Source organism: Cervus canadensis, chromosome 29, assembly GCF_019320065.1.
Source record: "Cervus canadensis isolate Bull #8, Minnesota chromosome 29, ASM1932006v1, whole genome shotgun sequence".
NCBI lineage: Eukaryota > Metazoa > Chordata > Mammalia > Artiodactyla > Cervidae > Cervus > Cervus canadensis.
In genome coordinates, this window is record NC_057414.1 from 3,157,637 (window position 1) to 3,173,504 (window position 15,868).

At 51.1% G+C, this 15,868-nt stretch overlaps 1 protein-coding gene across 4 annotated transcripts in view; it reads left to right on the forward strand.

Moving 5' to 3' along the window:
- Positions 1-15,868, forward strand: part of ME3 (malic enzyme 3) — a 219,841-nt gene that overhangs the window by 189,169 nt on the left and 14,804 nt on the right. For all 4 annotated transcript variants that reach the window (XM_043451455.1, XM_043451452.1, XM_043451453.1 and 1 more), the window contains one exon: positions 6,056-6,165. In XM_043451455.1, coding sequence (XP_043307390.1) covers positions 6,056-6,165 — 110 coding nt within the window. The remainder of the gene's footprint in view (positions 1-6,055; positions 6,166-15,868) is intronic.

Below are 15,868 nucleotides of genomic sequence, written 5' to 3' on the forward strand. Positions count from 1 at the left end.
AAAGACATGCAACAGTGCAAGGGCCCACACTGGTTGGGAAGCAGCAAAATATGCCCGCAGTGCTGGAAGACATGAGCAGGGGTGATCATTAAGGTTGTTACCAAGTGAATGCCGTCTCAGAAGTTTGAACACAAAGGCAGTGGGAGACCTGTAAGGATTTTCAGAACAGAAATGGTGTGCAAGGATTTGTGTTTAGAAAGATAGAGTAGATGGATTGGCAGGAGGGGAATAAGGCTGGAGGTGAGATCCATTATTATAGGACCCTGGCCAGAAGTAACAACTGCAGGAATCCCAGGGAGAGATGGCCTTGCCTTGAATCCACTCACCCCCACACACACTCCCCAACCCCGGTACAGAGTTCTTTCTGCAGAGAGCTATGTCTGTCAAGCTGTCCTCTATCGCAAATGGAGAGGGTGTGACACAGAAGGGTAAGGTCTCTAGTCAAATATGTTTATAAAATACTGAGTTAAACAGGTTTCTTAATGCAGGACTTTTCAGAGCCTTTAATATAATACATTGTACATGTTACATGAACATTCAGAGTTTTCCAGATGGATTGAGCCATGTAACCTCTTTCTGAGAGCATCTCAAGGGACTAGAATTTAATGGATTGGGTAAAATAGAAACCAAGATCTAGCACTTTCGTGATTCTGCCAGCTCTAATTCCTGGAAGGAATTAATAAATAAACAGAGAAATAGCTTTCCCCGGTGAGTAACTGATGTCCTGCGAGTGCACTCCACTGGGGAGTCTTGTGTGTGTGTGTGTGTGTGTGTGTGTGTGTGTGTGTGTGTGTTTTGTTAGGGGCATGGAATGGGCTCCCATGGAAATGTGAGGGGTAGGTTTTAGTCATTCTATTTGGGGGCAGGCTGAGCAAATCCACCTGCTCTTCCCAGGTCCCCTGTGTTTGTTCAGGCCCGAAAGAGGTCAGACCCAGGTGTTTGAAAGAACGGCAGGTCCTGACCTACGGAGCAAAGAAACCGGGTCTGCAGCCCCTGGAATGTTTGGCCCTCACCACATCCCTCCAGCCGACTTTGGTCGGCTCGGGGGGAGGGGGAGCAGCCGCCTGAGAATCTCCTGAGCCCACAGCCCAGGTGGTGGCCCCAGCTCGGTGGGCCCTGGCGTGGTCCCCTCTCACTGTGGCATTCAGCTCCCTAGGGCTCCCAGGGGCAAGCTGCCATTTTTAGCCTCCCTCTTACCTGAGGGCTGGAGGGAAGAACGCTTGTAACATCCACCCATCAGCCTTGTGTCTTTAAATGAGCCCCGGCCTTAGCGTGCCTTCCCTGGCAGCACCAAGGCCATTTCCCAGTGAAGTCCCCAGGGTGGAGGAGTCTGGGCAGCTCTGTGTGTGGCTTGGGGACGCACCTGTTTCTCCATCGCAGGAATTCTCCCCTGAGAAGCATCAGACGTTCCTCAGTCCCTGCCAGGGCTTCAGGGTGAAGAGTTCACAAACGCAGAAGGGGACAGACACACCACTGCCACCCCGGTGAGGGGCAGCTTCTGGCAGGGTGGAAGGCCAGTGACGTGCTGCCAGCACCAAAATCAGGAAACTGCCCGGGGCCCTGAGCAGGGGGTCTGAGCGGGGGCCGTGGAGGGGCTCCTGCAGACCCAGCCCTACAACCTGGACGGTGGCTGCCTGGGGCCTGCTCACGGGGCTGGTCTGCTGTGACTCAGCTCAAAAAAGACTCAGGAACAATGGTGTTCTGTCACATGTGACTCTGAGCAGGAATGGTCAGACCGCCCGACTTAACCACCTGAGTGAAGCTCCTGGTGTATCTATTCCAACCCATTGTTAAGTAGCTCCTGGTTCTTTCCCCAAGGCTCTCAGAACAGAAACTGAGAACCAAAGATAAATGGACTCACCCAAAACTCAGAGTTTATGTCAGAAAGAGAACACAATTTTCCTGTTCCCCAGTTCGTTGTCAAAATAAATCTAACATCTACTTTATCTTTTACAAAAATCATATTGCTGTGAAAACTAAACTGTTCTGGAGTCAGATAGAGCCGGGTTCAGATTGCAGCTCCACCATTTTCCAATTGTAGGAGAATAAATAGCCCCAGGGCAAGTAAATGTCCATCCTGTAGCTCAGAATTCCTTCTCTGAAAGGATACCTACTACATGTGGTCGTGGGAAGATTAATTGAGATAATGCTTGTAAAGAACTCAACCAGATGCCCAGCTCCATCTGTAACCATTAGCTGTTTTTGTTACCTCTGATGTTGGTAGAAGTATTTTCATGAATATTATCATTAACATTGAAATTGGTATGATGGTCCATTACCTGTATTTGGATCTACATGGAGGAACTGAGAGAAGTGCTTTTGCCACTTAAGCTTTTTAAATCTTCACTTTGAAATTGTGTTTTTGCTCTTAATTGGCTTGTAATCAGTTTAACAAGTTGGCGGGGACTCCCCTGGTCTTTCAGTGGTTAAGAATCTGCCTTGCAATGCGGGGGACGCAGGTTGGATCCTTGGTTAGGCAACTAAGATCCCCCATACCGCGGAGTGACTAAGCCAACATGCCACAACAACTGCAGGACTAGGGAAAATGGTAACAGGCCCACAGGTCTCCCGGGAGATGAAGAACAGGCATAGTGGCAGTGAGGGAGGTGAAAGGGAAGGCTGTGGTCAGAGGCTGATCCAGGCAGTGTGAAAGTTGCTCCTGGTGACGAAAGGTCCAGGGAGTGGCCATGGGGATGGTATCCACGGAGGACAGGGTCCCTGGAGGCCCTTAAATCCAAGGAGGTCCAGGAACTCTGAAACTAGTTTACTGGATGAACAATTCACATAGCCTTTTGCCCAATTCCAAGTTAGATTAAAGTGACCTGAATGAATGAGATTTTACCCTATATCTCATCAGATTGCTGCCTGGGAAGTTTCTTTTATGTGAAACTTAATTTGACATGAAAGAGGAATAATGTACTGAACCCAGGCATTTATTTCTAATCCTTGCCTTATTTTTTTAACCTAAGAGGGGGGTTGCTTAAAGGTCAGATTGTGTTTGTGTGTGTGAAAGAGAGATGGGAGAGAAAGGAGAATGTGTTTTGTCGTCTGACCTTTTCGGCATTTTAGCTCCAGGCTAGTGGGGGAGCAACACTGGGAATCTTGTGAGGACACTATATATCAAAATGTCACCAGCCACCAAAGACATTCTGTTCCCCGGTCCCCATCCAAATACTTGAAATTCACACCCTGAGCAAAAATTCACAGTAAATTTTGGTTTGGCGAGCATAGCATTATAATTATGCCGCGAAGGGCTTTTTTTTTTTTTTAACTATTTATATTCAATGTACAAGGAGAAGAGGGATGATGAGTCAGGAGACACGGCAAGCTCCCCACCCCTGCCCCCACCAGCACTTGCTCTGTGATGGGGAATAAGAATTGTGGTCAGGGCAACACACGTTTAGCACCTTACAATGTAAAAATCACCTACAGGGACTTCAATTCCCGCTCAGGAAACCAAGATCCTGCATGTGGCCAAAGATAAAATTTTAATAAATTAAAAAAGCGAAACTCGCCCCCAGGGCTCCCCTGGTGACTCAGGGGTTAAAGAATCTGCCTCCCAGTGCAGAAGACGTGGGCATGATCCCTGGTCCAGGAAGATCCCACATGCTGCGCGGAAACTGAGCCTGCTCACCACAGCCGCTGGGCCTGGGCCGCAGACCCCGAGCTCTGCACCAGGAGAGACCCCCACGGTGTGAAGCCCAAACACCACACCTAGAGAATCCCCCGCCCACCGCAGCTAGACCCAACCCAGCCAAAACAGCAGCAAAGACCCACCGCAGCCAAAAATGAGCAAATAAAAAAGTCACCCCAGCTTTGAACCCTCACAACAGCCCACCAGAGTTGGCCAGATAGATATTATGGTGTCTGTCGACAGACAGAAACCTGAGGCATAACACAGAGGTGAAGTGACCACTCGGTTGCAGCGGCCGCGCCAGGTGAGGCCCACCAGCCTCCGACCCTCCTGACGGACAGTGGCAAGTGAGCACCTCACCGTTTGGGCTCCATAACGTGAACCTGTCTCCAGATCCCCCAGCAACAGCCCCAACTCACTAAGTTTCTGGAAGGACCGTGGTAGGAGCACGCATTTCTACTGTTCTTATTTTTGCTTTCTCCCTTTTCTCGTTGTGCACTTCCTTTCAGAACAAGCCTCTTCAGAAACAGTTTCTGAAAATTACTGAGCCGTGTTTGTAATGCACATGTAATTAAGGAGTATGTAGATTAATCATTTTACCAAAAGAAGTGGGTATTTAATTATTGATGGACTCTTTTATTTCTTCTAGGTCCTTGTTAAACATTTCTTGCATCTTCTCAGTCCTTGTCTCCAGGCTATTTATCTGTAACTCTACTTTGTTTTCAAGATTTTGGATCATTTTTACTATCATTGTTCTGAATTCTTTTTCAGGTAGACTCCCTATCTCCTCCTCTTTTGTTTGGTTTGGTGGGCATTTATCATGTTCCTTTACCTGCTGAGTATTTCTCCACCTTTTCATCTGTTTAGATTGCTGTGTTTGGGGTGGCCTTTCTGTATTCCGGCAGTTTGTGGTTCCTAAAGTAGGTATTTAAGATTTAATACTAGCTACAGGATAAGGGTCTATTGTGTAAAACAGCTTATCTTTGGATTCCGTGTTTGCCTTTGGTTTTACAAAGTAACTTGTATTTTCAGTGTTCTCTACATAAGATGGTACAATGTGGGCTTCCCAGGTGGTGGTAGTGCTGGAGAACTCGCCTGCCCATGTAGCAAGAGACCCGAGTTCGATCTCTGGGTCGGGAAGATCCCCTGGAGGAGACCATGTCAACCCAACTCCAGTATTCTTGCCTGGAGAATCCCATGGACAGAAGAGCCTGACGGGCTACAGTCCACGGGGTCACAAAGAGTTGGACATGACTGAAGTGACTGAGCACACATGCACACATGATAAATTGCAATGTGTTAATAAAGTGGGTAAATTTTCTGGAAAAAAGAAAAGGATAAGCCATGCACAGAATTCTGAGGTTGGAAACAGTGTGTTCCGCCCCCAGCACAGCCCCCAGCCTCATCAGACACACACATTGCCAGCACAGGACGCCCACCACGTGTGCACAAGGGCAGACGTCTTTCTTTGCACAGCTGGTCCCAAGCTGATCCCAGGCCTCCAGTTCACACGACTGGGAATAGCAGGCATGTCTCCCGCCCTCAAGCTCAGACACCCCAGTACTGATCAATCAGGGCACTTTTTCTCAATGAACGTGACTGCAGATGCTGTCAGTCACAAATTGACCCATGAGATGACATCTGTTTTGGCTCATGGCTTAAGTCATTTTTAACAATTCACTTCACACTTGCTTCCAGAAAGACTCCAAGGAGAGACACAACACAACCCCCAAAAAGGCAGGATCCAAGAGCCAGAATGGAGTCCGGAGAAGGCGTGTGCAGGGAGCCTCGGCTGAGGGAGCCTGCCGTGAAGGGCAGGAGATAGCTCTCGGCTTCCTGACACAATGCTAACAGGAAGCGCCGGTCACCAGGCCAGTCGTTTTTTAGGAAACACGACCGTCTTCCTGACCTTGGAATCTAGGAGGCAATTCTAGTGTAGATTTTAAATAAGGCAGCGTGCTTAGTCGTTCAGTGCTATCTGACTCTTTGCGAACCCGTGGACTGTAGCCTGCCAGGCTCCTCTGTCCATGGAATTCTCCAGGCAAGAATACAGGAGTGGGTAGCCATGCCCTTCTCCAGGGGATCTTCCTGACCCAGGGATCAAACTCTCGTCTCCTGCGTTGGCAGGCGGATCCTTTACCACTGAGCCCCCAGGGAAGCCCACCAGCCCACATTAGACACAATGATATGGGCTTGGCTGGCCTCCAGCTCCCATACCCCTGCCCTCTGCCTTCCCCACCCTCCTCCATCGTGGGGCGGGCAGAGCCAGAAGTCCAGGAGCCCGCCACGTGGCACACACCCCGTGAGTGAGCCGTGCCCTCACCCCCTGGCCTGCACCTCCCCCTCCCCAGTGCAGGCTGACGTCTGCCAGGGACCAGCTCGAGGAGGCAATCACGTGCCCTTTCCTCTCCCTCCCCACAGGTTTGGAATAAATTGCCTCATCCAGTTTGAGGACTTTGCCAATGCCAATGCCTTCCGCCTTCTCAACAAATACCGCAACAAGTACTGCATGTTCAACGATGACATCCAAGGTAGGTGTCCACCCAGCCTGACAAAGCCGCTCGGGACTGAGGCCTCACAAGGCTCACCTGGGTGCCAGGGTGGGGCGGGGCCACCTGAGAGCCAGTTTACTGCCAGCAGCTGTTTAAGACAGAGTAATAAATCTAGATTCGACTCCCACTTGGCTAATTCTTAGCTCTGTGACCTTCAGCACATCCTGTAACTTTGCTAAGCCTCAGTTTCCTCGTCTGTAAAATGGACAACATTACTGTTTCAGAGGAAAATAAGAATTAGGTGGTTAGGGACATGAAAGATATTTTCAACAATGCTATGATTTAGGACTCATCAGACCCAAGCATCAGCCGCCATAAAAATGGCCTTGCCGGGCCACAACTCACTGTTGGAATTTCTGAGCACGCAGTGTATCACTGTCAGGGAAGCAGGATAAGGCTTTCCCTTAATTTGGCTGGCGGCTTCCCCTGCGACTCAGTGGTAAAGAATCTGCCTGCCAAGCAGGAGACATAAGTTCGATCCCTGGGTCAGGAAGATCCCCTGGAGGAGGAAACAGCAACCCACTCCAGTATTCTTATCTGGGAAATCCCATGGACAGAGGAGCCTGGTGGACTATAGTCCAGGGGGTCGCAAAAGAGTCGGACACGACTTAGTGACTAAACAACAACAGTGTAACTTGGCTGGAATGAGCGCCTTTCACGGTGATAGCCCTGGAACACTCCAAGAGCATCTTCTCATTCAGAGTAGCCTTGGTTCCCTGTTCAGTGAGCTAGAAGTATCTGAAGGCACTTGCTTCCTGCTGTGGCAATGCCAGCATGTGGCTGGAGTGGGAGGGGTGGTCCCTCCGGGCTTATCTCACCTCATCCAGGATTTCTCAATAAGGAGCATGGCCAGCTGTTCCTAGTATTTCATGAAGCCGGATGGAAACCTTGATGACTTGTAGGTTATTATTTAACAAATGAAGTTTGGCAAGCAAGATCTTCTCAAACCGAGGAACTTTTCAAATGTCAGGTAATATGAACAAGTTGGTGGGGGACAGGTATTGGCCCCTGGGACTTAAAGATGGGCCAGCATCTTGCAGATGGGGCCCAAAGAGGTCCCAACTTTTCTTCAAACGAGATAGAGAAACCTAGGTGGAGTCAAGCCTAGTCAGAAATAGCTAAGGATTAGAGCCAAATACTCATTATACATCAAGCATGGTTCTAAGCACTTTACATGTTAATCCTACCATGTATTACCAACCCTGTCTTGTAAATGAAATAACAGAAGCACAGACAGAATAACTAATGTTCATAACCAGTAAGTGTAGAGTTGAAATTTGAACCCAGGCATTTGGACTCTAAATTCCAAGTTCATAATCGCCCACCCAGATTTTGTATTCATATCACAAAACCAAATGCCTCTTTCTTCCCTGTGGTCCACATTGAGGGCTAAAGAAATATGATTTATGATCTTTTTTTGCATTGGTCAAGAATGACATGCAAATTTGTGAGGCGTTCCATATTTTGAGGGGGCTTCCCTGGTGGTTCAGATGGTAAAGAATCTGCCTGCAATGTAGGAAATCCAGGTTCACTCCCTGGATTGGGAAGATCCTCTGGAGAAGGGAATGGCAACCCACTCCAGTATTCTTACCTGGAGAATCCCATGGACAGAGGAGCCTGGCAGGCTACAGTCCATGGGGTCATAAAGAAACAGACACGACTGAGCAACTAACACTTTCACTTTTTCACTTTCATACATTTTTAAGAGGCAGATTAGCACAGTTGGTTCAGATGAAATTATGGTGGTCACGGGTGCTTCACTGCTGGTCCAATGGTTAAAAATCCACCTCAAAATGCGAGGGATGCCAGTCCGATCCCTGATTCAGGAGCATCCCACATGCCCAGCTAAGCCCGTGCACCACACCTATTGAACCTGTGTTCTGGAATCCGCAAGCCAAAACTTCGGAGCCCACATGGGGCAACTGCCTGACCCTAGAGCCGTGCTGCACAATAAGAGAAGCCAGACATTGCAGCTCAAGTGTAGCCCTTGCTCTCCGAAACCAGAAAAAGCCTGTGCATAGCAACGAAGACCCAACAAGCAAAAAAAACCCCAAAAATGTGTGTGTATACACACACACACACACACACACACACACAGTGCTGGAAGAGTAGGTGTCCAGAGAGGGGAGCCCCAGAAAGGGAACGCTGGGGCATGGTGACCGCACCCCCAGCCTGCCCCCACCCCATCCCCCGGGCTGGGGACAGGCGTTGGCAGTGCCAGCCTGGCCCGCCCTGGACAAGCGGGGCGCTGTGCAGACCACGGCGCAGTCCGGGAACAGCGGTCCCCTCGATGCTGGCCCGGCGGGCAGGGTGTGCGTGCAGCCCGGGAGGAAGCACCTGCCTGCCAGCCCCTGACCAGCTCCCAGGTCACACCCTCGCCCGTGAGCCGGCAGCAGGACAGCCATCATCCACCTGGGCCCTCGGCTGCCCAGGCCAGAGGGCAGAAGTGGAAAGCAAGCCATCGTGGGCAAGCACAGCTGGTGGAGCAGGCTCTAAGTGTGCACACACACACACACACACATACACACACACACAGAGAACTGTAGGCTCGACAAGTGTTTTCCATCCACACGGCCTCACAGCTTCCTAGGCTCACCCGCCTTCCGTCTGCAGGGCGAGCGGACACGGTTGTCCACGTCACTGGTGAGCGTGCTGCTCCAGGTCCCTCAGCCTGACATAGAGCTGGGACTGTGCTGTGTACTCGGTCACTCAGTCGTGTCCAGCTCTTTGCGACCCCAAGCACTGTGGCCCACCAGGCTCCTCTGTCCATGCAATTTTCCAGGCACGAATACTGCAGTGGGTTGCCATTTCTAGAACCAGGTTATTTCTTTTTTTTTTTTAATTTTTATTGGAGTATAGTTGCTTTAGAGTGTTGTGATAGTTTCTACCATACAGCAACGTGAATCAGCTATGAAAGCGAAAGTGTCAAGTTGGTGAGTCGTGTCTGACTGTTTTCAACCCCGTGGACTGTAGTCCTCCAGGCTTCTCTGTCCGTGGAATCCTCCAGGCCAGAATACTGGAGTGGGCAGCCATTCTCTTCTCCAGGGGATCTTCCTGATCCAGGGATCCAACCCTAGTCTCTTGCATTACAGGCAGATTCTTTACCACCTGAGCCAATATAGTCCCTCTGTTTTGGATTTCCTTCCCTAGGTCACCATAGAGCATTGAGTAGAGTTCCCTGTGCTAGTCAGTAAGTGCGTGCATGCGTGCTAAGTCGCTTCAGTCGTGTCTGACTATTTGTGACCCCATGGACTGCAGCCCACCAGGCTCCTCTGTCCATGGCATTCTCCAGGCAAATATACTGGAGTGGGTTGCCGTGGCCTCCTCCAGGGGATCTTCCCAACCCAGGTATGGAACCCCCATCTCCTGCACTGGCAGGTGGGTTCTTTAACACTAGCGCCACCTGGGAAGCTCATCCGGTAGGTAGAACCTAACTGTTTCTCAGCCGGAATTCTCCGCTGTCTCTCTGAGCAGTCAGGCTGCCTGTGCCCACCATGGGTGAGCTGGAAAGCCTCTTTGCCGAGGTTTATGTTCCAAACCCCACATCACTGTGGGTGTCACTGTTCTTCTCACCTTCCCCATCCTCTCTTTTTGAGGCTCACAGTCCCCACACCCCAGCAGCGGGCCTGGGGAGAGGGACGGGCTCACTCAGTCACCAGCTGGTGAGTGATGGGCCAGGACCGAAGCTTGTGCTATGCACTGTCACTGCTGAATGAGTGGTTAGAAGACCAGTGAGGAGTCCTGGGGCTAATGGGGCAACATGGAAGAACTGCCTCCCTTTCCTTGCAAATAAAAAGTAAAAAGAAACCTGTAACTACATCAGTTCAGTTCAGTCGCTCAGTCATGTCCGACTCCTTGCAGCCCCATGGACTACAGCACGCCAGGGCTCCCTGTCCATCACCAGCTCCTGGAGTTTACTCAAACTCATGTCCATTGAGTCGGTGATGCCATCCAACCATCTCTTCCTCTGTCTTCCCCTTCTCCTCCTGCCCCCAGTCCCTCCCAGCATCAGGGTCTTTTCCAATGAGTGAGCTCTTCGCATGAGGTGGCCAAAGTATTGTAGTTTCAGCTTCAGCATCAGTCCTTCCAATGAAAACCCAGGACTGATCTCATTCAGGATGGACTGGTTGGATCTCCTTGCAGTCCAAGGGACTCTTAATGGTCTTCTCCAACACCACAGTTCAAAAGCATCTATTCAAAAATGGAAAGGGATACCTGCACTCACAGAATTGGAGAGGGTTGGGAGAAAGTGGTGGAGAAGGCAATGGCAACCCACTCCAGTACTCTTGCCGGAAAATCCCATGGACGGAGGAGCCTGGTGGGCTGCAGTCCATGGGGTCGCTAAGAGTCGGACACGACTGAGTGACTTCACTTTCACTTTTCACTTTCATGCATTGGAGAAGGAAATGGTAACCCACTCCAGTGTTCTTGCCTGGAAAATCCCAGGGACGGGGGAGCCTGGTGGGCTGCCATCTATGGGGTCGCACAGAGTCGGACATGACTGAAGCAACTTAGCAGCAGCAGCAGTAGCAGGGAGAAAGTGGGGAGGGAGGGTGGAAGGAATCACAGTGGTAAACCAACACCACAGGCGTGTCCCGTGTGGTCACTGGGGACAGGCCCCTAGCAGGATGCGTGGTCAGAATCTTCTGGAATCCCATAATGTCTTGGGCTGGGACCAGGCTGCCCACGTGAAATCGAGAAGTGGAATGAAATCGAGAAGTGGAATGTTTCCTGCCGTATCGGTAAACAAGGATGTCACAGTCATCAGCGAATGCAGCAGCAGTCCTCCGTGTGAACTAGTGAGCCCCCAGGGCACTCGGGGGAGAAGGAAACGGCAGCCCACTCCAGTGTTCTTGTCAAGAGAATCCTGTGGACGGAGGAGCCTGGTGGGCTGCTGTCCATAGGGTTGCATGGAGTCAGACACAACTGAACCAACTTAGCATGCATGCATGCATTGGAGAAGGAAATGGCAACCCATTCCAGTATTCTTGCCTGGAGAATCCCAGGGACAGAGGAGCCTGGTGGGCGTCACACAGAGTCGGACACGACTGAAGCGACTTAGCATCAGCAGCAGCAGCCAAGGGCACTGAGGAAGGAGAAGAATACCTGTGATCTAAGAGCCATCAGGCTGCAGCCACCCCCTACAGTGAGCTCAGGGGAGCTCAGGATGTGAGAAAATGCAGAATCCTGGCCCACAGCTGAGATACCTGTGACAGGAATGGCTTCAGGGAGCCCAGACTCTTGGGTCTTTCTATACATAGGAAAGTGCTAGATTCCTTAACCTGAGATACCTGGTTTTCTTGAATTCACAAAAATACTTTTGACGTTCAGATTACCTGCCCTTTGTGGCAAATTTCTAGGTAACCTGGCTCCTCTCCCCCTCTAACCTCCCACTGCCAGCTCCTCAGAGCAGTTGTCTCAGGGCCAGTTGAGATGCTGTCTTCCCAGGCTTGAAGTCCTAAAACTTCCCACCAGATAAAACCTAACTCCCAACTTTTAAGTCATGAATATTTTTTAAGTCAACAAAAGGAACAGCAGCCCAGCCTCACGTCCTCCGTGGAGTCAGAGAAGATATGAGTAAAGGCCACAGGTCTGCCCTCCAGGAGGGCAGGGCCCAGCTTGGTGCTGAGCAGAAGATTGGAGCCGTCTCCCAGCCGGCCCGCGCTGCTCCACGCTGCTGGGAGTCACCAACCAATGTGGCCAGCCACATGGCGGGGCGTCTGGAGCCCCAGCACAGCAGGTCAAGGGCCCCCCAGGGATGCATGTCTCTTTCAGCCTGCTCCCCACTCGGGCTGGTGGAAGGCCTCCTCCACCCCGGGCTGGTTCTCAGCGAGCAGGGCCGCCCCAGCGCTGACTCACTCGCTGGCAGCCTCGTCAGGAATTTCTGGAAAGGGCAGCGGCTCAGGTGACTTTTGTTGTTTCAGCTGGGATCAGAGAAGCATCCCTACTCTTAGCAGAGGAGGGAGACCTAGAAGGGGAACAGCGATGGGAATGGTCACGCCGCGGGGACTGACCAGCTGTGTCCTTCCCAAGAAGCCAGCTCCAGGAGGCTGCTGGCCTGGTGAGCACGGGCCCCTGGCTCCATGGCTGGCTGCCCACATGGTGTGGGCTGGACCCAGGAAAGCCCAGCTGGCTTGTCAGCTCCAAAACGTCCCCCCGCCCTGGCAGTCCTCTTTGGACCTTCCCTGCCCTCTAGACCTGCCACGTTCCTGAGAGCAGATGGCTGGTCAGGGGGTCTGCAGTGTATGTCGGGCCATCATCAGCCCTCAAGCTTTCAAATTTTCATCTGTGAGCCAGAGTGCTTAACCATCAGACGCTGGATTCAGACAAGCCTGGGTCTGCTGTCGGATGCTCTACTCCTGAGCTGTATTTCCAAGACAAGCCTAGGTCGAAATCCCCAACTCTTCTGCTTTGGGACTTTGGCCGACTGGCTTAACTCCTCACAGTCCTCTTTTCCTTAGCTGTAAAAGGAACATGATCGTATTCACAGCCATGAAAGGCACTCAGCCAGGACTGCCAGAAAGGCCAGGATGCTTTGCTAAGGTGAGCATCGGTTCTGGCTGGACGGACACTCTGCTGATCCGCTGTTAAATGTTCCCACCGCCACTCCCTCTGTTTATGGCACCCAGGTTATCGTAAGGGCTGTAGTGATGTAGAAGCAGGATCGGGCATGTAACCGGAGACTGTCCTGGTACCAAATACTGAAACACCTGGTGAACTGTAGGCTCCCAACAAAGAAGTGAGGGAGGGAGGAAAGGTTGAGACCCAAAACAGAGCGTCTTTGACGGGAGCGGGGAGAGGGACCAGTGTGAGCCCTGGACAGGGGGAGCCAAGAAGGGAGGCGGGGTTCCACCTCGCCTCTCTCCACTGTCCACATCCACCCTGTTTCTGCAGCCTGCTGAATTCCTCAGTTCCATGAGTTTTCTGCCAACTCTGCAATTCTGAATGTTCTGGTCCCTCTGCCTGGAACTCTCTTCTGCTCTTGGCTAATTTCTCTTTGTCCTTAAGACTCAAACCTCAGCCCCTTTCCCCCCAGGATACCCCGCCCAGGGCCAAACCTGTCCCACAGTCCCCAAGATGACCCCACCCTTCACCAGGAGCCCAGGAGTGACATTGGGCAGTGGTCACCCACTTGGCACAATATTGCAAAATACCCCAGACTCAGGTGCGGGGACGGTGGGAAAGGGGCAGAGGGGGTGGAACGGCCCAGCTCTGACGTCTGTCCAGCTGGTCTGCCCTGCTTCCAGGACACCCGGGGGGCTGTTTCCAGCTCTCAGGGGTCTGCTGCCCCTCCCCCTACTGAAAGTCACTCAGTCGTGTCCGACTCTTTGTGACCGCATGGACTGTAGCCCACCAGGCTCCTCTGTCCGTGGAATCCTCCAGACCAGAATACTGGAGTAGGTAGCCTTTCCCTTCTCCAGGGGATCTTCCCCACCCAGGGATCAAACCCAGGTCTCCCACATTGCAGGCGTGTGTGGGCATAAGTGATGTTCTAACACAACCCTGGCCCCCCAGGCTTCTCTAGGTGATTGCTTCCAGAAAGCTAAGCAGCTTCCTTCCTCTCTGTTTTTAAATCCTTAATGCATAACCCAAGACCCTCCTCCTCATTAACTTTAATGAAACTTTATGAAACTTAAATGAAAGTTAATGATGGAGATGACTATATTTGCCAAACTTTCTAGTACAGGATTTGAGAACTGCTGTTTTCCTTCTTGAGTTCTCGACTGTGATTAGGGTCCCTGGCCTCTCCAGAGGATGTCCTCGGAGGAAGATGCCAGAAAGGAGAATGAGAAGTAGCCAGCAAGGGAGCCAGTGACCATGAGGTTCCAGAAGCCACGTGCAGAGTGTCCCATAGGAAAGAGTAAACACCGGTGTCAAATGGTAATGAAAAGTCAAGGAGGAGGAGGGCTGAGGACTGACCCTGAACTTGACAAGGGGGAGGTACTGGTGGCATCGAGACAGGAGGGTCTCTTGATGGGACTGGGTTTCAGGGAGACCAAGAAGAAAGGAAATGCAGACCATGAGCATGAAAGTGTTGGTCGCTGTCATGTCTGACTCTTTGCAACTCCACGCACTGTAGCCCGCCAGGCTCCTCTGTCCATGGGATTTCCCAGGCAAGAATACTGGAGTGGGTTGCCATTTCCTTCTCCAGGGATCTTCCCGACCCAGGGATCAGACACAGGTCTGCTACATTGTAGGCAGATTCTTTACCATCTGAGCCACCAGGAAAGCCAACAATGAGTATATTAAGCTCTATGAAGGAACTTGGCTATAAAGGGAATATGGCTAAAAAGAGACAGGGTGGGCTTCCCTGGTGGCTAAGTGGTAAAGACCCTCACCTGCCAACGCAGGAGACATGGGTTCACTCTCTGAGTCACGAAGATCCCCTGAAAAAGGAAATGGTAACTCACTCCAGTATTCTTGCCTGAGAAATCCCATGAATAGAGGAGCCTGGCAGGCTATAGTCCATGGGATCACAAAAGAGGTGGACATGACTCAGCGACTAAACAACAGCAACAACTACAAAAATATGGGGTGGCAATGACATAGGGTCAAGAAGAGGCTTTTTAAGGATGGCAACTTGATGACGTATTTGTATGCTGATGGCAATGGTCCACTAGAAAGGGAGCAGTTGAGGATGTGTGGGGGGAGGGGCAGAGGCGTGTGGGAAGAGAATTACAAAACAAATTCCTGGAGTAGGTAAACATGGTAGGGGCCAGTCCACACCTGGAGGGGGCTTTAACTGGGAGCAGGGATCATTCATCCATGTAACAGGAGGAAAGGCAAAGTGTATGGACAGGAGGCTGAGGTTTTATAGACCTAGTGGTCAGAGAATTCACTTCTCTCCTGGCTGTTCTTATTTTCCTGAAATTCCCTTTCCATTTCTGAGAGGGGGAAAAAGGAGGGGAGCTCAGTAGTACCTATTTCCTAGAGTTGTTGTAAAGAATAAATGAACAAATAAATGCAGGCAAGCATATACGTAGCACAGAGCCAAGGTCACGGTGAGAGCAATCAATTAGGAGAGGCTGCCATTGTATCCTTTGGACATTTTGGACTCTTTTCTATCAGATTTCCCGAGCTTTTGTGTCTTCCGCCACTTCCAGAGTCACAGCTGAACACTTACATCCATGACCGGAGTTCACTTCCCTCCACCTCCACTAGCACCTGCTTCTCAGGTCTCCCCCAGGGAAACCCCAGGAGGCCACTGCTGCTGACTCTGAGGTTTCAGAGTCAGGAAAGGCTGTCTGAGCTGCATAGACCAGGAGAGGGGCAGAAACAGCACCCCAGGTTTACCTGCTTTACTTCCAAGTTGGTGACTGACCTGGGAAGCCACTGTCCTTCTCTGGCCTCGGTTTCCTCATCCGTACCATTGTTGCATGTCATGCTCTCCATCCAGCACTGAATTTCTGCAGGTAAGCTGTTGTTCAGCCGCAGGTTTAACCACAAAGATACTTGACATCCAAGAAGGAAAAGCTCCATCAAGAAGGCAGGGTCTTTGAGAGGACCTCTGATGAAATACCTTTGGCGCCACCTGGTGTCGTATGCTTTGTACATCTCCTTTCAGGAGGCAGAGTTTAGTTCAGTTCTGTCGCTCAGTTGTGTCCGACTCTTTGTGACCCCGTGAACTGCAGCACGCCAGGCCTCCCTGTCCACCACCAACTCCCAGAGTTTACTTCAAACT